This window comes from Podarcis vaucheri, assembly GCF_965113315.1.
Source record: "Podarcis vaucheri genome assembly, chromosome: 17".
Taxonomy (NCBI): domain Eukaryota; kingdom Metazoa; phylum Chordata; class Lepidosauria; order Squamata; family Lacertidae; genus Podarcis; species Podarcis vaucheri.
Window position 1 is genome coordinate 39,678,302 of NC_138755.1, and position 21,934 is coordinate 39,700,235.

At 45.1% G+C, this 21,934-nt stretch overlaps 2 protein-coding genes across 4 annotated transcripts in view; both read left to right on the forward strand.

The window, feature by feature from the left end:
• The first annotated feature begins 2,113 nt into the window (after positions 1 to 2,113).
• Positions 2,114 to 7,313, forward strand: LOC309522692 (protein C10). Its single transcript, XM_082206176.1, has 3 exons — positions 2,114 to 2,395; positions 5,047 to 5,223; positions 6,970 to 7,313. The coding sequence occupies exons 1-3, from the start codon at positions 2,320 to 2,322 to the stop codon at positions 7,116 to 7,118; spliced, it is 402 nt and encodes a 133-aa protein (XP_082062302.1). The 5' UTR covers positions 2,114 to 2,319; the 3' UTR covers positions 7,119 to 7,313.
• A 4,582-nt stretch (positions 7,314 to 11,895) lies between these two features.
• Positions 11,896 to 21,934, forward strand: part of PTPN6 (protein tyrosine phosphatase non-receptor type 6) — a 49,120-nt gene continuing 39,081 nt past the window's right edge. Inside the window, exons 1-4 of one of the 3 annotated variants that reach the window (XM_082206082.1) lie at positions 11,896 to 12,039; positions 13,099 to 13,177; positions 19,012 to 19,134; positions 21,541 to 21,735. In XM_082206082.1, coding sequence (XP_082062208.1) covers positions 13,164 to 13,177; positions 19,012 to 19,134; positions 21,541 to 21,735 — 332 coding nt within the window. In that variant the 5' untranslated portion in view covers positions 11,896 to 12,039; positions 13,099 to 13,163. Of the gene's footprint in view, positions 12,046 to 13,098; positions 13,178 to 17,934; positions 18,192 to 19,011; positions 19,135 to 21,540; positions 21,736 to 21,934 lie in introns of those variants that run through there. The other 2 variants (XM_082206083.1, XM_082206084.1) reach the window with 2 other exon arrangements.

Sequence of the window (21,934 nt, forward strand, 5' to 3'; positions counted from 1 at the left end):
TTTCTTTTTGTTGCTCCGAGTGATTCCTGCTTTCTGCTGCAGCTGGGGAGAGCCACCCTAAATCTGATGAAACTGCAGATTACAAAAGCCGTTATGTGTTCTTTCATTGCATTTCCTTTCCTTCGTATCCATATAATAGGAAGAGAGGCGGGATTAAGCTTTCAAACAGTGCCCCTGCGTGGGTTCCCCCATACAGTATTTTCACGCGTGGGTACAAGTCCTGTCCTTGTGAGCAAAGCCAAAGAACCTCAGAACATGCATTGTGTTTAGAGCAAATGCACTCGGGGCGTTATAGTCACTAGAGTTAACTTATTTTCAAGCCCAATGGACGTGAAGCATCTCTTTAGCATATCTTCCTATTTAAGTCAATGAGGACTGGAAGGGCTTGATTCGCTCGGATCATGTCCCTTTGTATTGGCAGTACAACCAAGAGCTGCATCTCTCTTGTCTCCTATAATAATTATCATTTTATACCCCGCCCATCTGGCCCGGCCTCCCCAGCCACTCTGTGCAGCCTCTAACAGAATATTAAAATACAATAATCTATGGAACATTAAAAGCTTCCCTAAACAGGGCTGCCTTCAGATGTCTTCTAAAAGTCTGGTAGTTGTTTATTTCTTTGACATCTGATGGGAGGGCATTCCACAGGGCGGGCGCCACTACCGAGAAGGCCCTCTGCCTAGTTACCTGTAACTTGGCTTCTTGCAGTGAGGGACCCGCCAGAAGGCCCTTGGAGCTGGACCTCAGTGTCCGGTCTGAATGATGGGGGTGGAGACGCTCCTTCAGGTATACTGGACCGAGGCCGTTCAGGGCTTTGAAAGTCAGCGCCAACACTTTGAATTGTGCTCCTATAAATGAGATCAGACTGGAATTGAGGATTTTCAATTGTTGGGGCAGGGACACTTTTAAACAATACTGATCAGTAAGTCAGCCTCTTACTTTGAAATTCACCGCGTGGGGCTCTAACAGATCTGTGGGTCATGGAGTGCAAGAACCCTGTGACAACCCACAACCTGCATGTAGCCAAAATGACACGCTCTATATATCCCGAGGAGGAAGACGAAGGAGCAAAACAGTAGGTCGGCAGACCATCAAGCAAGCCCTGCAGGATCAGGCCACAGGAGCATCTTGCTGTGCAACCCATTTGATTGACGGTGCGACCGACTGCATTTCTCTGCTGCTTTTCATTCAAATTAATTCCTGCATTGCAGGGGGTTCGATTGGATGACCTTTGGGGGTCCCTTTCTAGCTCTACAATTCTATGAATCCCAAGGCGGCTTACAAGCAATAAACAACAGTAGCATAATAGAATGAAACAGAACAGCGCAAGTAAGGCATAAATCCAGTGCCAGATTTATGTATACACTAGGCAAGCTATAGTTTAGGCCCCACTCTCTTGGGGCCCCCCAAAAAATTCAAAGGGTAAAAAACTGGATGTTTCCAAAATATAAGATAAAAAAACAAAATAAAACCTACCTACAGCAACAGTGTTTTGTGTTGTGTAGGCTCCTATGATGTAAGTTATGGGGCCCGCCTGCTCCCTAAAATATCACTGGTTTGCTCATTTCTATATATAGGATGACTACATTCTGCATGTGCAAATGGCTTTGGATACCGATTAGGTCCATAAATTACCATATAGCATATACTCAACCGAAAAAACAGCGTCCATTTGTTGTTGACAAAGGACAGCTGGACATATCCATTACCTTCGGTAGCTTAGGGCCTCATCAAACCTAAATCCGGCCCTGCATAAATCATACAAAATAATTAACCAATCATTACAAAAAACAATCATCTATAAAGCGCTATGAACAAAGCAGCAACTAAAAAAAATAAATCCTATGTGTCACTATTACAGCAAAAGAGAAGAAGTCATATTGCAGGATTCACAAATCAATTGGGCATTTATTAGAATCTCTGAAATAACGAAACAGCAGCTAAAGGGATCAAGCCAAGCGCTGCTTTGCCACCCCCAAAACAATCTGCAGCTCGACTGCCCCTGCACGGGGAGGTTCCCTCTAGCTTTCAAGTGACGTCGCCGCCGGGGGTGGAGGCGGAGCGGGGCGTTCCCAACCCGCTTTGCAGCGCGGAAGTGGGAAGGCGGATCCACACGTTCCGGGGCGGGGAGGGATGCTTTGCAAGGCAGCTGCTGCTGCGTCTTCCCGGCGGGGCGGAGGAGGAAGACGCGCGTCCGCTCCTCCCGGCGCCTGACCCGGGCGCGCAGCCAGCAGCGGAGGGAGCCCCGGCGCCGCCGCCTGCTCCGATCTCCCGGGTCTCCTCTTCGCCGCCAGCGCCGCTCCTCTCTTCGGCCGCCGCATGTCCAGCCTGCAGCGCCCCGTGGCCGCCTCGGCCCAAGCCCAGCCCGTCTCCCTAACAGCCGAGCAAGCCAAAGGTGAGAGGAGGACGCGCATCGGGGGCGAAATCCACCTCCCTTGGAGTTTGAGAGGAAAGAATAGTGATGATGATGATGATGATGATGATGATGATGATGATAATTGTTGTTGTTGTTTAGTTGTTTAGTCGTGTCCGACTCTTCGTGACCCCCTGGACCAGAGCACGCCAGGCCCTCCTGTCTTCCAGTGCCTCCCCCAGTTTGATCAAGTTAGTAGCTTTGAGAACACTGTCCAACCATCTTGTCCTCTGTCGTCCCCTTCTCCTTGTGCCCTCCATCTTTCCCAACATCAGGGTCTTTTCCAGGGAGTCTTCTCTTCTCATGGGGTGGCCAAAATATTGGAGCCTCAGCTTCAGGATCTGTCCTTCCAGTGAGCACTCAGGGCTGATTTCCTTAAGAATGGAGAGGTTTGATCTTCTTGCAGTCCATGGGACTCTCAAGAGTCTCCTCCAGCACCAGAATTCAAAAGCATCCATTCTTCGGCGATCAGCCTTCTTGATGGTCCAGCTCTCACTTCCATACATCACTACTGGGAAAACCATGGCTTTTACTATACGGACCTTTGTTGGCAAGGTGATGTCTCTGCTTTTTAAGATGCTGTCTAGGTTTGTCATTGTTTTTCTCCCAAGAAGCAGGCGTCTTTTAATTTCGTGGCTGCTGTCACCATCTGCAGTGATCATGGAGCCCAAGAAAGTAAAATCTCTCACTGCCTCCATTTCTTCCCCTTCTATTTGCCAGGAGGTGATGGGACCAGTGGCCATGATCTTCGGTTGTTGTTTTTTTGATATTGAGGCTCTTTAATAAAGTTAGCTTATAATAATAATAACAATAATAACAACAACAACATATACACTGCTTTAGAATTTTCAAATCAGTAAGAGCATCACAGTAATGGCCCTTCCTAGGCAGATGTGATGTTTTTAGTAGTGGAAGCTTCCTGAAAATAATTTCAAAATCTCCTGAAAAAAGGCTTCTGCCATGCATTGATTTAAATATAGCGGGGCCAGTCAGGGGTCAGATTAAATTCCTTTGTGGAACACATTTGTGGACTGCAGATTGGCTCTCTCCGCTGCACAGAAGCAGAGTTTTTCAGACTTGGAAACTTGGTTCTATGGAAACTTATTAGGGGTGTTTAATGAGAAGATCACAGTCGAGCTTTCCTGAAGGACGGTATGTGCACCAACACAACACATTCAGATGTGTAAATAAGCCTGTGGATGTGTGTTGTTCTAGACGTTTTCTCTCTTGGTGGACCCAGCATGAGCATAAGAAAGCATTCTGCTTTTACTCGGGAGCAGTTGCTGCTTTAGCAGAATCAAATGGTAAAGCTGTAAAGTGCATTGCACCATTGTAGGCTCAAGGTTGACTGTTTGTGGTACTCCCTTAATGAACAAATAAATCTGTGTACATGCAAAACGAGCATCTCTGGAGGAAGGATTCAGCTTGGCATTGTCCCTGATACGCTTTAATATGGATGTGTGTATTTATGTATGACCAGGGCTTGAGTGTGCACTCTCAAAACACTCCCCGGAATCCTCTGCTACACACAGGAGTTCCATGGCTGATGTGCTTACAAGGAAAGGATTACCTGAAAGCCACACAATTGAAAGCCATTGCACGAAAGACTAGTGTAAAACTGAATGTTGTGTTAACCGTGGTTTTCCAGTGAGACGGAGGGGTTGGGGTTTTGCCACGGTTCCTGTCAGTTCTCTCTTGAACAGGACTGTTTAGTTGCAGAGTGTCTTCTGTGAAATAAGGGACGGTGGCACTGGTTCCTCGTTTTAATCTTCCTTATTCCAGGAACTTGGCATCGCCTTCACTGGAAACCTTTTCTCAGAGGGCCTCACTTCAAGGCTGTTGCGTGTAGGTAACTCATCCCAGGAAATTTGAGACGAGGGTGAGATTTGATCCTCGTGGATAAAATATTAGCAAGTGGAGGCATGCCCCTGCCTTGGAGGTGCCGAATTCTGTCCAACATTGGGAGGGTCTGCTGCGCCGGTGAGGTCTGCTGCCACAGCTGCAAGGCCCACCGTGGCAAGGCCTGGCCCCTCAAGACTAGGGTGGCGCAAACCTGTCCCAACAGACAATGTGGGGACTTGAAGACACCTCAGCCCTATAGAGTCAGTGCCTATGGCTTGCGTGTTCCACTTGCTGTGTGTATGGTTCACAGGAATTTTTTTATACATAATGATTTTTTTTGAGTTTTCCATATTTATCATATTCACATTTTGTTACATAATTCTATAACCTGATACATTACTCAGACCGAGCATCGACCTCCTTCCGTCCCTCTTTCTGACTTCCAAACATTTTAACTAAATTCTTAGCATTTCTATAACCACTTTTTTACCTTCTGTCTTCTTTTAATATTTCACCTCATTATATGCAAATCAGTTCCTTACATTCACATTGCAAAACATTTCAATTCAAACCTACAAACGTTTTCAGATGTTTACAATTTTATTTCGTATAAAATATAAATTTGCTCCAGTCCTTTTGAAACAGTTCATCGCACTGATTCCGGATTTCCCCCGTCAACTTTGCCAACTCTGCGTGTTCCACCACCTTGACCTGCCAGTCTTCCAGTGTTGGAAGTTCCTCGCAGGTTTGTGACGGCTTAGTGGCAACAGTCCTTCTGCTTTCTTCCTCAGTGGTTCTGGCTGAAGTGATCAAGGCGTTTGGTTCGCCGGAAAACGCCCAGCGCATGGAGGAGGCGAGGGACAATGCCTGCAATGACATGGGAAAGATGCTCCAGTTCCTGCTGCCTGTGGCTACCCAGATCCAGCAGGATGTGATCAAAGCCTATGGGTTCAGCAATGATGGGGAAGGTGAGTTCAAGGTGCTGAAGTGGAGGGGAAGGGGCTAGATTGACTCACGTTCCTTGTGGGGTGACACAAACGCAAGCTGCCTCCCATCAAGAGCCAGTGTGGTGTAGTGGTTAAGAGTGGTAGTCTCGTAATCTGGGGAACCGGGTTCGCTTCCCCGCTCCTCCACATGCAGCTGCTGGATGACCTTGGGCCAGGCACACTTCTTTGAAGTCTCTCAGCCCCACTCACCTCACAGAGTGTTTGTTGTGGGGGAGGAAGGGAAAGGAGAATGTTAGCCGCTTTGAGACTCCTTAAAGGGAGTGAATGGCAGGATATCAAATCCAAACTCTTCTTCTTCTCTTCATCATTTTGGACTCACAGCTGTCCATGGAGGCGCAGGTTAATTCTGTGTCCAGGGCGGCTGTCTACCAGCTCCATCTGGTACGCAGGCTGCGACCATTCCTGCCCATGGACTGTCTCACCAGAGTGGTGCATGCTCTGGTTATCTCCCATGTAGACCACTGCAATGCGCTCTACGTGGGGCTACCTTTGAAGATGACCCGGAAACTGCAATTAATCCAGAATGCGGCAGCTAGACTGGTGACTGGGAGTCGAGACCCCATAACACCGGTCCTGAGAGATCTGCATTGGCTCCCAGTACATTTCTGAGCACAATTCAAAGTGTTGTTGCTGACCTTTAAAGCCCTAAACGGCCTCAAAGGCCCAGTATACCTGAAGGAGCGTCTCCACCCCCATCATTCTGCCCAGACACTTAGATCCAGCGCCGAGGGCCTTCTGGCGGTTCCCTCATTGCGAGAAGTGAGGTTACAGGGAACCAGGCAGAGGGCCTTCTCGGTAGTGGCGCCCTCCCTGTGGAATGCCCTCCCTTCAGATGTGAAGGAAATAAAAGACATTTGAAGGCAGCCCTGTTTAGGGAAGTTTTTAATATTTAATGCTGTATTGTTTTTAACACTTGATTGGAAGCCGCCCAGAGTGGCTGGGGAAACTCAGCCAGATGGGCGGGGTATAAATAATACATTATTATTATTATTATTATTATTATTATTATTATTATTATTATTATTATTATTATTATTTGACCATGGACACAGCTAGAAGATTAAGCCTGAGGAAATAGATATTGTCAAAGTTTGATTTGCTTAAAGGGAACTTCATAACATGTGGGATCAGGAGACTCCCCAGATGTTTGTGAGGATTGCGAAGTTTGAATAGAATTCTGGGGTTAAAGAAGATTATAGAATTACTCCTTTTAATTATAGCATTGTGAATGCATAAAGGCAAGATTAACAAGTTGCACTGGAGGAAATACAATTTAAAAATTGTGATTTACGGTTTATATGGATAGATGAAGGAAGAATAACTCCACTTGAATAACTGGGGAAATGTTATAGTTAAACAAAAGTCTAAGCAGGAATCGAAACCTGCCCAGCAGGTGGAAACTGAGAAAGGATGGGAAATTATTAGAAATTAGGAAAAGGTATGTTATTGTGAGAGCAGCAAAGGAGGGAGAGAAAAGAAACATCTGGAAAGGGGTGGGAAGTCAACTTTTAAATTTGTTTTTAATTTGAATTAATTTGTTAAATTTTTTGAAAATGAATTGGCAAAAAAAGGAAGGTGCCCCATTGATTGCTTGGTTGAGCCAAAAGAGGTTTCCTTACTTGTCATGCAATGTTGGGGAGCATTGTGATAAAAGTTAGTGTTCTGGTGAATAAATTGGATTTCACTTTATCCTCCTTTTTTCCCTAGGAGTCCTAAAGTTTGCCCGATTGATAAAATCGTACGAGTCTCAGGATCCCGAGATTGCAAGCATGTCTGGGAAGCTAAAATCCATGTTCCTGCCTCCAATGACACTGCCTCCCCATGGGACTGGGGCAGGGGGTGTGGCAGCGTCATGAAGCAGGCAACCTCTGCCGCCTTTTCCTGTCTAAATTATGCTGCTACCCCTGAGGCAGTGTTAACTTGATTCTTGGACATCGTCTTCTTTCCATTGTCATGAGAGATGTTTTTGACTTCTGTGAGCAGTCCTTCTTTTGCATCATATATTATGTATTTTTTGTGCTCGTCAATAAATTTTGCTTGTTTGTAAATTATCTCCCTGCGTATTTCTGACAGAGTTCTGCCCCTTGGTGGGAGAAGAGGTTTGGTTAATGTGCTCCATTCCTGTTTTCTCAACACGACACATATGCAACCTGGAATCCTCATAAAATCAGTTGGCTCGGTCCTGAGAAGGAGAATAAGCACATTGTTATCTAGGCTCACTTATTGGGCCATCAAAATTGTTAAAACAATTTCCCACAGTTTGGATAAGTAAAATTTGGTGCACACATAGTTCATCTTCTGAAATTGAGGATACAAAACCTAGTTCTTCAAGGCATGCTGCAAAACTGATTTTTTTTTTTTTTTTAAAAAAAGGGTGAAGGACCCCTTGACAGTTAAGTCCAGTTGTGAACGACTTTGGGTTTGCGGTGCTCATCTCGCTTTACTGGCCGAGGCAGCCGGCGTTTGTCTGCAGACAGTTCTTCCAGGTCCTGTGGCCAGCATGACTAAGCCACTTCTGGCGAAACCAGAGCAGCACACGGAAACGCCACTTACCTTCCCGCCGGAGTGGTACCTATTTATCTACTAGCACTTTGACGTGCTTTCGAACTGCTAGGTGGGCAGGAGCAGGGACTGAGCAATGGGAGCTCACCCCGTCATGGGGATTCGAACCGCCGACCTTCTGATCGGCAAGCCCAAGGCTCAGTGGTTTAGACCACAGCGCCACCCGTGTCCCTTGCAAAACTGATTACCAGGCCAAAAAAGGGGAGGGGAATAATGATTTGTTCATTTCTCCCTAGAAATACTTTTACCTCATGAATAATTTTATTTTGGGAGTTCTCCTACCATAGCAATAGTTCGAGGGGATTCCGGAGATCAGATTACTCTGCAATACCTTTTACCAAAAGCTGCAGTAGTGCGTCTAAACATTTGGGACGGCCAAAACCAAAGAGCGTAAGGACTACAAACTCATTGGTTTCCTGATGATGGGGGCAAGAATGATCGTTTTAATTATTCCTTTCCGGCAGCATTTTGAGGGAACCACTGTTGGGGCCTGGTAGTCTAATGTTCGGGTTTTGGTTTGGCTCAAAAGCTGCACCTGCTCAGGAAAGAAATAAAAAAGGACAAGTTTTATTCCATATGAGAAGACCTTATTTTGTTTTAAATAGGACAGGAGGAGTTTCAGAGGGTCACAGCATGGCATATGTGCTTTTGTGGAATGGGCAGTGAAACAATGGGCAGTGGAATGATGCTGTAGGAAAGAGCATAAGTTTATGAGCAATAGTTTTTCATGTTTTGCATACAACTTTTCCTGTTTACTCATTTTGGTAAGATTTGTTTGCAGTTCTGTGATTCTGAAAATTAACAAAAACTAATTTTAAAGTAAATGAATTCACCGGACATTAGAGGGCAGCATCATAAACAAAACAGTGCAGGATTGTGGGAGTTGCACGTCACACACACACATCAATCACCCTTGGCGGGAGAAGACAGAGGTTGCCATAGCAGTCAGAAATGTATCAATGCTTCCAGAATGAATCCTGAATATACACACAAACATATAAAGAGGGATAGTAATGATTCAAGAACAAAGAAAAGCTGTTACGACACTTTCCTATGAGGCAGAAGGCTGAAATTTCAGGGTGAATGTAATCCAAGGCACCCTGATGATTAGAAATGTATAGAAACAGGACAGTTGGCACAGGATATGAAATTTGCCTTGTATCCAAAGGCAGTTCTCCATCATGTCGACCCACACAGGGGGGCAAATCCTGGCCCATGGGAGCTCCATTATCGCTTCACGCACTTGAATCAGTTTACGATAAGGGCAAATTTCCGCTAGTAATCAGGAACATTTATTAATACTTGCAGATCGCAATCTGTATCTGATAATATGCCAACTGCTTACTCACTTCAGATAAGGTTTTTTTTTTTTTTTAAAGATATTGTATGACCTGAAAGATCGTTATTATGTACAAGAGCAACTTTTGTTTGGTGAGCATTTCTTCCAACAGCATGGCCATTACTTGTTATGCTACATCGTACAAAAATAAATCCCCGTAGCACCTTTAGGAGACGGGACCTGCGTTACCCAGTAACTTCCTGAAGGACCAGGGCAACAGGAAGAACAGACAAGTCACATTCTTGAAATATTTGCTATAGTCTGTAGTGATCAATGCTATAGGTAAAGGTAAAGGGACCCCTGATAATTAGGTCCAGTTGTGACCGACTCTGGGGTTGCGGCGCCCATCTTGCTTTATTGGCCGAGGGAGCCGGCGTTTGTCCACAAACAATCTATTTATCTACTTGCACTTTGACTTGCTTTCGAACTGCTAGGTTGGCAGGAGCTGGGACTGAGCAACAGGAGCTCACTCTGTCGCGGGGATTCAAACCGCCGACCTTCTGATCGGCAAGTCCTAGGCTCTGTGGTTTAACCCACAGCACCACCCGCGTCCCTGACGCTCAATGCTATATAATGACATAAATCAATGTTTGTAAGATATGAAGGAACAAGAAATATTGTCTCCTTTGGGTGCCCTGTTTTCTGAAGAGCAGAATCCTTTGCACGGAGGGAAATGCAGTACTATACGGAAATCAAATCCTCCATTACACAGACAGGGAAGAGGTGGGTGACCATCCACTTGGTAATTCTAACATAAAGGATGCTAAAATGGCTCCTTTTGTCATTGGTTGTTGCTTATGAGTGGCTCTGCACTTCGCCTTGGAATAGCTCCAAACAGGATTTAATGCTCACGGAGGTAATGAAGCCTATTATGTGTGTCTGATGGCCAAATTACACGTGAGGTGAGAGATCCAGTCACAGAGCTGGACATCTTTCAAATTCATGAAAAACAATTCTCTTCCCTTTCTAAAATCTGGGCAAAAAAACAGGGAAAGGGTTTAACCCAGGGGTCAGCAAAGTTTTTCACTGCCCCTCAGACCTTGTCGGGGGCTGGACTATATTTTGAGGTGGGAAAAATGAACGAATTCCTATGCCCCACAAATAACCCAGAGATGCATTTTAAATAAAAGGACACATTCTACTCATATAAAAACACGCTGATTCCTGGACTGTCCGCAGGCCGGATTGAGAAGGCGATTGGGCCAGATCCGGCCCCCGGGCCTTAGTTTGCCTACCCATGGGTTAACCCTTACTTCCTTCACTGTTTCTCTGACTTAAGTCCTGTCCTGTCCCCCCCCCCCCCGCTTGCCTTAGAGTTGACATTGGGCACGAAGAGGATAAGGGCAAAGGGCTCCTTGTTCCTCTTTATCCCCTGCAGTTAATAGTAGCTTTGAGGGAGAGGTACTTCAATCACATAAAGTACAAGGGGGAAGTGTCCAAACTGGAGGTCCCTAGAAGCTCTTTAGCAGATGTGGAAGATTATGGGAGACCTTATTGCTGTCATTTGCATCTTGGTCCTGAGCTGTACCATTTCAGTTTCACTCTACACGTGGTGCCTTCCATAAGGGAATGCTTCTCCATCACAGTTTTAAAAACATATCCCCGCATTTAGAAAACTACCCATCAAGGAAAAGCGCTCCAGCCTAAATTTCTTTTGAACATGCTTAGTTTCCTTTGCACAAGGAAGTTGTCCGTGTATGTTCAGTATTTTGTTCAGTGTTTCATCGCAGGGCGTCCGAAATAGCGCAAACCAGATTCCAGTTTGCCACTTTGGTGACAATGGAATCCCAATAAACACTTTTTTGAAAGTGTTTTGTTGGCTAAAAAGTGGAAAACCCAAGAATTACCAACAATAGAAGAATGGCAGATGAAGAAGATGGATTTTTCGGAGCTAGCCGACCTGACCGGAAGAGTCCGCGACCAGAAGGAGGAGGAGTATCAGGAAGAGTGGAATAAATTTAATGATTATCTAGCTAAATTTGTCAAGTTAAATTAACTGAAAATAGCTTGCAGATACTTAATAGGCTTAGAATTTTATTTATGTTAAGTTTATGGAAGTTTATCTTCCATAAGGTGAAGATTTAAGGATGTTAATGTTTAAGTTAAATTTCATAAGAATTGGGATTTGGAAAACCGTTAAAAGGACATGCAATGAAATTCAACCAAGGGGAAGCGAGGAAGTCACTTAACAAAGTTAATAAGTGTAATTTTCAATAAGGCTATGATTTATGTTTGTTTGTCTTGTGTGTTTGTTTGTTTGTTTGTTTGTTTGTTTGTAAGATTGTGAAAACTATTTTTTTTTTTTTGGAAAATAACACTTTTTTGAAAAACGATCTCTCGGCCTCTTAGGCACCCTTTGATAGCGCTTGTGTACAGAAGCTTTGCGGGAGGATCGATATTCAAACTGGCAAAGGAGAAGAAGGCTTGTGTGAGAAACGAGCACATTTGTATAAACCACCAACAGCGGCCCCCGAGTTTTGAAAAAGCGGCAGACATCTGTGCTGAGGCTAAAACAGAAAGCTGCGTGGAAAAAAAAGATGAGTGGCATTTGACAGAGGTATCTGGCTCAGAGATGAACCTGTTTTTGCTTTCGGTGTCTCTGTTGCAAATTGCTTGCAGATCCACCCAGTCAGGGCCTCCGCAGAAGGTGGATGGGGTGGAGCGAACAGACAGTCCCTCCTCTAGTTACCTGTTCAGGTTCAGCCTCCCCCCCCCCCTTACACACTCCCTTGTGTATTTATTAACTATAGCTCAGGGAGACGTTCGCCAGGGGAAAGAATGGAGCCTTTTGTGCTTACAACAGCCATCTGAACTGGGGCTTCCTCCTGCTTCTGCTATATCCATGTTACTAAGGAAGAGCCTTCTTGCCCGGGCAGGTAAACGTGAGTTCTGGGCCTTTTCTGTTTGGATTTAATGTGGGTGCCCCAGGGAAAGTTTGCTTTGCTCTGGGCCTCCAGCTTTGGCCCCAGTAACTGCAGCAAAAAGTAGGAGCATATATCGTTCTCTCTTAAAGCAGGTATTGGTAATGTCAGAACGCACACATTGGAATTTTTTACACATCTGGTGGCAACGCAATGTTCTACAAATCTGTTTGGGAAGATGTATCAATGTGATTGAGAGTTGGGATGTAGCGACTTTTACATTCACCCACCCCGTAGCTTCTCGAACCGGTTAAAGAAACTGCAAAAAGGAAGAACGGTAAAATTGGTGTGGTTAGATTGTGAGGGGGTGTTTAAATGGTTGTAACAAAAAACAGAAGCTTCAGGTGAAGAATGAATGATCTGGACTGTGACAGTAATGTGCAAATAAATTAGTTATACTGAGAGATACAGCCAGCTCTTGAATTCTTAGAAAACGAGATTATTATTTTTTAATCTACACATAGATAAGTCTCAGGAAAATGCACACTTGTTGTTAAAACTGTAATGTAGCTAGCATGTCAAAGAGTATGTGAACAGAGCATTTGCATTGTAAACAAATTTTCTACATATTTTTGCTATTTAGATTTTTTGTTATTTTCTCATGTTACACATTGTCAAAGAGCAGTGAAACAAACAAAACTGTCCCCTGCCCTCCCCAGGAGAAGTGAAAAAAGACTGCTGTGAGGCGAACACCCCTTGGAACAACACAATTTATGTACTTTCGTTATTCCTTTCCTAAAATTTAGAAGTCTTCTACCTTGCCTTTCCTCGTGTAGTTTAAGGTGGCAAAAAAGAAGAAGATGGTAATACTTACCAGGGAGTAAGTTCCATTGAACTCAAGAGGTCTTACTTCAGAGTAGATATGCACAGCGATTGTACAATATTAGTTTCATATATATTTTTTAAAATTACTGGAGACTGATTTCTGTATTATTGATGTCATGTGAGCCGCCTTTGTGCTCACTGAATATTGTATATTTTGTTTTTCTCTCCTTTTCTCTCCTTTCTTTCCAGAAGGACTGTAGGCCGTGGTACCTTGTTTTCTCAAGCTTTCTTAGTGGGGGACCTCTGAGGTCCTGATGCCATCCTGCAGGTATGTTTCTCTCCCATCAGGGATTCCAAACTTTTGCCTAGCAGAGTTGAGGAACCTAATTCTTCACTGAAGAATTATACGTGTGAAGGAAAACAAAAACTGCCTGTAAGGAAACTGAATCTGGAAGTTTAGTTAACCTTCTAGATTATGGGCACCATAAGCTTTGATGTTGGGAGGCTATGCTGACCACACCTTTTAGCAGAACAGAAAGGCAGTCTTTCAGCATCCAACTCTATATGCTTATTTCCCATTAGATAATTTATGACACATAACCATCAAAGTGCCTAGTGGGCAATTATGCCTTTAGGATAGGGTTTATTGCTTTTGTTTTTCGGTTGTTGGGTGTTTTCACTCTTAAAACCCGAATCGACTTTGGGCAGATGCAGTCACTGTGCATTCAGTATCTACTGACTAGTACAGTCGTACTTTGGAAGTCGAACAGAAGCCGTTCTGGAAGTCCGCTTGACTTTCAAAACGTTTGGAAACCAACACGCGGCTTCTGATTGGCTGCAGGAAGCTGCAGAAGCCCCATTGGACGTTCGGCTTCCAAAAATAGTTCGCAAACTGGAGCAGTCACTTCCGGGTTTGCAGCGTTCAAGAGCCAAAACATTTGAGAACTAAGCTGTTTGACAATCAAGGTACAAGTGTACAGTACTTACTTTTAGGATTCAATAGGATAGAATTCAAAGCATCCCAGCCCTGTTCAATGATTTGCATAATCCATACCCTCCAACATTTCTCTGATGAAAATAGGGACGTCCTATTCCATAATAAAAATGTTATAATTTATACCCCACCGATCTGACAGGGTTGCCCCAGTCACTCTAGGAGGTTTCCAACATACATAAAAACATAATAAAATATTAAACATTAAAAAAAACTTCCCTAAACAGGGCTTCCTTCAGATATCTTCTCATGGTCGTATAGTTACTTATACCCTCCGATGAAAACAGGGACGCCCGACCATATACTCCAACATTTCTCCAATGAAAATAGGGATGTCCTAAGGAAAAACGGGACATCCCAGGAAAATGAGGACACTTGGAGGGTCTGCATAATCCCATCCGGCCCCACATTTATTTTTCAATTACTTCAGTTTCTTTCTGCTTGTCTGGAAATGCTATAGCATTTCATCAAACATCAGTTTGTTGTGATGGGAACGGAGATGGCTTGTGGATGGATTTCCCCTTTCCTCTTTTTCTGTCTAAACTCTGTTGAATGGAAAATACAGCTAGTGGATCTGGGCATGAGATTGGTGGCAGTTTAAATTATTGCAAGGGTAAGATGGGACGCGGGTGGCGCTGTGGGCTAAAGCCTCAGCGCCTAGGGCTTGCCGATCGAAAGGTCGGCAGTTCGAATCCCCGCGGCGGGGTGCGCTCCCGCTGCTCGGTCCCAGCGCCTGCCAACCTAGCAGTTCGAAAGCACCCTCGGGGGCAAGTAGATAAATAGGTACCGCTTACCAGCGGGAAGGTAAACGGCGTTCCGTGTGCGGCTCTGGCTCGCCAGAGCAGCGATGTCACGCTGGCCACGTGACCCGGAAGTGTCTCCGGACAGCGCTGGCCCCCGGCCAATAAATGTGAGATGGGCGCACAAACCCCAGAGTCTGTCAAGACTGGCCCGTTCGGGCAGGGGTACCTTTACCTTTACCTTTTTAAATTAATGATAAGGGTAATTATTGTAAGGGTAATGATAAGGTAACGGTGTTTCTGTGTGCTGCACTGGTGCTGGCTCGCCAGAGCAGCTTCGTCACGCTGGCCACGTGACCGGAAGTGTCTTCGGACAGCGCTGGCTCCCGGCCTCTTAAGTGAGATGGGCGCACAACCCTAGAGTCGGACACGACTGGCCCGTACGGGCAGGGGTACCTTTACCTTTACCTAATGATAAGGCACCTGAAACCAATATCCGAACGGTCTACTATCTATTAGGGATCTCCAGCCTTTTTGAACCAGTGGGCGCATTTCACATTTTGAGAGTGCCAGTCACAAAATGGCTGCCATGATGGGCTTGGCATAACACAAAACTATTTTTACAGAGTTGTGATATTTCAGAGAGTGAAAATCCGGACACAGAAGCTTGTTTTGAGGAAGGGGGGATCAAAGTTGTTGAGCTTTGCAAACAATTTGAAGTTTCTCACTCTTTTTTAAGGAAACTCACAGAATAAATAAATAAATTTTCTGGAACCCGCCCCCCACCCGGGTGCTTGAGGGCTGTTGTGTTGTTGTTTTTTTGCCCAGGGTGAGGTATAAATATAACAACAACGACAACAACAATAACAATAACAACAACAACTTATTACTATTACTACTGAAGAAGGCCACAGTACAATTTTAGCAAAATGACAGCAACATGACCTCCAACATTTCTGATGAAAAAAGGACATCCTATTCAATAATAATAATAATAATAATAATAATAATACCTCGTCCACCTGACTGGGTTGCCCCAACATTTATAAAAACATAATAAAATATTAAACATTAAAAAATGTCCCTATACAGAGCTGCCTTCAGATGTCTTCTAAAGGTTGTATAATTCCTTATCTCCTTGGCTTGGGAGTCACATAACTTCATACCCTCCCCAACATTTCTCCAATGAAAATAGGGACATCCTAAGGATAAGTCGGACATTCTGGGATCAAATCAGAAACCGGGACAGCTGTTCCTGGAAAATAGGGACACTCGGAGGGCGTGCAGCACTTCCACCTTAAAGAGTAACAATTTTTAATGGCACAAGCTTTCTTGGGCTAGATTCCCCTTCATCAGAAACATCATTCTCACTAATCTATGAAGCCTATGCAATGAGAGGTTGTTGCTGCTGTTATAACTAAGCCGTATATAAATCTTGTGAAATAAATATAAATACATAATTTCCAGAAAGAACGTTTCCTCTCTGCCTGCCACACACAACAGCAGCTAACAGGACTAGGATAGCGTAAGGTCTTCTTCGTGTGGGTCTGCAGAGAAACAGAGCCCATTTGTAGTCTCCACGGTGCTTTGACCTAATTTATCTATTTTCCTTGCTCTCTTGTTCTGTGTTCCTCCTCTATATAACAAAAAGTGTGTTCACTTAGAAGAAGAAAGTGGTGATGGATTCGCTGCTTCTGGTGCAACCCATCTTAGATGTGGTCAAGATCCAGTCTGAGTACCTCCATCCATCTGCTGAAGACCAGTGCTTTATTAAATCTTTCTGTGGGAATGAAGGCTTGCTACATTTTTTGGTCCTGGAAACCCTATCTAAAGGTTACAGCAATGTTTGTACACTAAATAGAGCCCTTGGCTCTCAGTCTGATTAACTGAAACAGCGTTCTTTTCATCTATTTACCATTGCCATTTTCAGGCCACCTTGGCTCAGCTCTTGAAAATATACCTTCCCTTAAAGTAAGGACTGTGCAGGCATCACTCAGTGTAGTTCCAGTTCAGTGTAGACCAGCAAAGAGTTATAGCAAGGCAGCTTTGCAAGACAGCATCGCTTCGGAAGGAGGTTCTTGCAACAGAATCACAAGGCCAAGGCGATTGCACAATCCACCTGAGCGGTTGCATGGGGCAGTAAATATTTAAAGGTCAAACACACGTAGCTGTTCTGACCTGTTAGAACAGAATTCACAGAGGTGGGCTGTTTGTTTGTTTTTTGCTTTCTTTCTAAAGTGTTCCTTTATTATGGCCAACCAATATCCACAGAATATGGATATTCTGGCTGGGACTGGTGGAAGTTTGTAGTCTCTGGAAGTCAAGTCTGCAAAAAAATATGGTCCAGAATTACAAGGTTTAGCCCTCAGATCTTGTGTCTTATATATTGTATTTTTTAAAATAAAAAAATGCTTATTTAGTGTTGAAAAGTTTACATTTGCCATCAACACTACCTTTAATTTATGCATTGTATTCTAACCCCTCACCCTCAATGGTGTTCTATGTTTATCCTTTAATGCTGCATTTTTTATCTTATAACACTCCATATATCCATCCTAAATTATTCGCCTTAATGCTGCTCATATTTCAAATCCTGCTCACGTTTTCATGCAACTATGATAGTTCTTTAGATATTCTATAAAAGGTCTCCAATCCTCAGAGAATGTTTCGTCATTTTGATCTCTTCATTTTTGCTCTTAGCCTTGCCAGTTCCGCAGACTCCATCTTCCTCCTTTCATATTGTAATTTTATGTTGTGAACCGCCCTGAGATCTACGGATGAAGGACATGATGCAAATTTAATAAATAATAAAATAAAAAAACAATAATTCCCCCAATAGTAACTTACCACACTGTATGCATATAACCACTGGATAGGCTCCTTCCCTATATCATCTTGCCAGGCTGTGAGAAAAATCTTACCGCACTTCTCCGTCTGATCACAAATCTAGGGAAGTAGCCAGAGAGTGGCAAAATTCTCCCTGCCTCTGGACTGAATAGTACGGGCAACCAGTTTACCAAATGGTTACATGAGCATGCTATGGTATGCTGCGCCTTGACAAACAGCCCTTTGTATCCATCCTGTATCCCGTACCTTTCTTGGGTACCACTTTTTCGTATCATCCCTGCATTTGTTGCCGGTGTCCGTTCCTCACAGGTGTCAGTTAAACGTGCCGTCTTGCCCTCGCAGCCTCCCTCCCCACGAAAAAACCCCAGAAATACTGGTGGCGGGGGGAGGAGGGAACGGAAGGAGAGGGACCCAAAAGGAGAAGCAGAAGTGTATGCAGAGCAGCTTGCATGTATAGGGGCGATAAGTTAGATATGCTTCCTGTTCCTGTAATAGTGAACGCCAGCTCTGAACTGTGCACTTGCCTCGGTCGGGTCTGTCTGCCCCTACCCACCAACCCAAATAGACACATGGAAGCCAGGAGGCCGAGGAAGCGTGTGATGTAGGTGGACAGAGGCAGCGAAGGAACATTTAAAGTTAGCGAGCTTCACCAAGTAGATGCCGACTCCTCCTTTATCAACATCTTAAAGCGAGTCCCTCCAGTTGTTGCTATTATTTTGCTGTTCTTTCGGTTCCGCCTGCTGCCTGCCGACGATAATGAGGTAAGGAAAGAGCTGGGAATGCAAATGGAAGGCCAACCCCTTCTTTATCCCGGACTTCGAAAGTTCCTGCCCCGGGACTACAGCTAGGATGTTGTGTTATGCGTGAGTGGAAGTGGAAGGAGGCCGTTCTGTTAGTTGTGTAGAGCTTTGTGGATTTGGTGGCTGGGACTGAGAGAGAGTTCAGAGCTCTCCATGGCTGGCATTTTGCTCCCTCAGGAAAGTTGCCTCAAAGGCAGTTCCCACATGCCTAAGCTAGCCATCCCTCCACCCCCTACATAGGGGTCATCCAGACTGCCTTTTGTGTCACATTTCTAGGTACAGTTCCACACTTTAAAGCACACTGTCTGAGCGCTTTTTTTTGCCTAGGCGCTTTCCCCACAAAACAAACATTATTTACCATTGAATTGGAGCAAACGCCAATCTGTGGGAAACCCAGATTGCTGTTTGTTCCAATTCAGCATTAAAGAGCAGCTTTTCTTGGGGAAAGTGTGAACCTGGGTCTAGAGAGCACTTAGGGTGAAAGGAAAGTATAGATGTGCCATTGATGAAGGACAGCTGAATGTGTGACATGAACGCCTTGAAAAGCTCACTGGTTGATGTTGCCTTTGAACATGCATGTGCAAACTAGGGTTTTGCTGGAACTACCGGTAAGTGGAGGGGAGAGGATTCTGGGAGAAGAATGTCTGCCTTCTGGCCCTTCTTGGGATGTAGTAGTCTTGAGGAACCCTCCTCATGATGACTGTATCCTTCCTCCATTTCTCCCAGTTTATTATTATATCCTCATTTTCCTACTCTCTCTCTCTCCCCCCTCGTAATCCAGGTGGTTCCACCGTGACCTGAGTGGCATCGATGCTGAGGTCTTACTCAAAGCACGAGGCGTTCATGGAAGTTTTTTGGCTCGCCCCAGCCGGAAGAACAAGGGAGATTTTTCCCTTTCTGTCAGGTAATCGTCCGGGCACCATTCTCCTTCCCTTCCACGGACCTCTCCATGGGACTGCCTGTCCATTCGCCTGGACCCACCTCACATAAATAGTTCAGCCCTACAGACGCACAGAGGGTTTCCCTCTGCAATTGATGGGGGCAACAGCCGCTTGTGCCTGTCCTCATAGTTAATTTTTAAAGTGGTATCTAGAAAACTCTGAGGCAAACTGAAACAGAGTTTCAAGAGTCAGTCTGGGTGGGAGAGCGGGGACTGCAGCATGGATGGGTTGAATGAAGGGGTTAAAGAGAGATGTGGGGCGATAGGGGGCTTGTTGCCTTCTCCTTCTGCCCGGACAGCACAGTTGGCCAGAGCGTGGTGCTGATAACCCCAAGGTTGCAGGTTCGATCCCTGTATGGGACAGCTGCAATTGCAGGAGGTTGGAAGAACTTCCTGACAGTAAGAGCTGTTTGACAGTGGAATTTGCTGCCAAGGAGTGTGGTGGAGTCTCCTTCTTTGGAGGTCTTTAAGCAGAGGCTTGACAACCGTATGTCAGGAGTGCTCTGATGGTGTTTCCTGCTTGGCAGGGGGTTAGACTCGATGGCCTTTGTGGTCTCTTCCAACCCTATGATTCTATGATTCTATGAATACATGATCCAACTCATATGATTTCCAGGATCTGGGAATGAATTTTTCTGGGTCAGAGCAAGTAAAGTATAGCCCTTTTTTTTGCAGGGGATGGGGGGATATGGGAGAGTTTTTGGTAAGCTCAGGGTGGAGGCCAGTGAAAAAACAATACAGTGGTACCTCGGGTTACAGACGCTTCAGGTTACAGACTCCACTAACCCAGAAATAGTACCTCAGGTTAAGAACTTTGCTTCAGGATGAGAACAGAAATCGTGCGGCGGCAACAGGAGGCCCCATTAGCTAAAGTGGTAACTCAGGTTAACAACAGTTTCAGGTTAAGAACGGACCTCCAGAATGAATTAAGTTCTTAACCCGAGGTACCTCTGTATGTTAAAGCTAAGGTGGAGGAGAATGGGGCAAGTGGGGGGGGCGAAATAGCTGTTTCTCCTTCCCTAACCTACTTTTCTGGCAACTAGATCCCCATTCCACCCCTAAGCAATGGGCAGGCCAGATTTAGTTAGGCCAAGTAAGCCCAGGTTATAAGCTTACTTCTCCCTCGGTTGCCAACCAATTGCTCAAGTTGACAGCATCTGGAAAGCTGCCAGAAACTGGAGTTGGAAGGTCTTGTTCTGCCATTGGGCTGAGCGTGCAGACACTCCCTTAAGGCTGGGGACTTCCTTCACCAGCTTCGTGGTCGTGCTACACACATACTGGGGCAGATGCTGTCTGCTTAGTTCTTCTCCATCTCAGGGATGTGAAAATCCAGCTGCTTGAGACATTTCACTAGAACCACAGACTCACGCTCAGAAAGCTCCTCCTGATGTTTCACGTCTTCCATGGATGCTTTAGTTGAGATTTCGGCATTGCAGGGGGCTGGACTAGATGACCCTCGGGATCCCTTCCAACTCTACAGTTCTATGATCATACTGAAATTTCTTACCTGAACTAGTCTTTTATCTTCATCCAGAAATTCCCCAGAACCCCCAGATTTGCTTTGTATGCCATTTCAAATAAAAACACCTTTGGTAACTATTCCATGTCCCATAGAATTCTCTGGTTTGCTTCAGAAGGAAAGAAAGCTCTCACTGTTTATTATCTGGAAGAAACGTCAAGTGTGCACATGCGTAATGGGAGCCATATCCTTTGGATAACATCTTTTCAATTTCCCTGCCACAAATTATTATCTGGTACAGTGGTACCTTGGGTTACATACGCTTCAGGTTACAGACTCCGCTAACCCAGAAATAGTACCTCGGGTTAAGAACTTTGCTTCAGGATGAGAACAGAAATCGCACGGCAGCAGCGGGAGGCCCCATTAGGTAAAGTGGTGCTCCAGGTTAAGAACAGTTTCAGGTTAAGAACAGACCTCCGGAACGAATTAAGTACTTAACCCGAGGTACCACTGTACTCCACTATGAGAGTGTGTACACACAATACCTTTAAAGTATCTTCAACTCCCCAGCCGATGAATCCTGGCAATTGTTGTTTGTACAGGTACTGGGAATTGTAGCACCATTGGGGGTAAGCTACAGTTCCCAAGATTCCTTGTTTGCGTGATGTGCTTTGAATGTGCTTTAAAGATAATAGTGTGTCTGCAGCCTAAATGAAAGGCTGAAGTTATTTTACTTGTCTGGGGCCGAGTGCTGGCATTTAAAACGAGTGCTGAGGTGAAACCCTGCTGATGACAACACGCCCCAGTTAACCCATGAAAGCAGCTTAATCCTGCCCTCCCTTCACTCCCCTCCACAATTTCTAGCACCTCCAACTTTTCTTGACCAGGTGCTTTTCTGCCTCTCCTTGCAGGATCGGTGACCAGGTAACCCACATTCGTATCCAGAATACGGGGGACTTTTATGACCTCTATGGAGGAGAGAAGTTTGCCACTTTGTCAGAACTGGTTGAATATTACACACAGCAGCAGGGATCCCTGCAAGATAAGGATGGGACCATCATAGACCTGAGATATCCGCTGAACTGCTCTGATCCAACAACAGAAAGGTAAGGAGAAAGCAGGCCCGTTTATGCCTGTAACCATAGGCGCCGACTCCATGGGGCCTGAGGGGGCCCGAGCCCCCTCAAAAATTCGTTTGGGGGGGCTCTGCCCCCCCAATAATCTCGGGCACCCCTCCAGCAGAGCGCCGCCGCCGCCCCTCCCCCAGCCCAAAATGCACAGGGTCGGGCTGCATGCCTCCTGCCC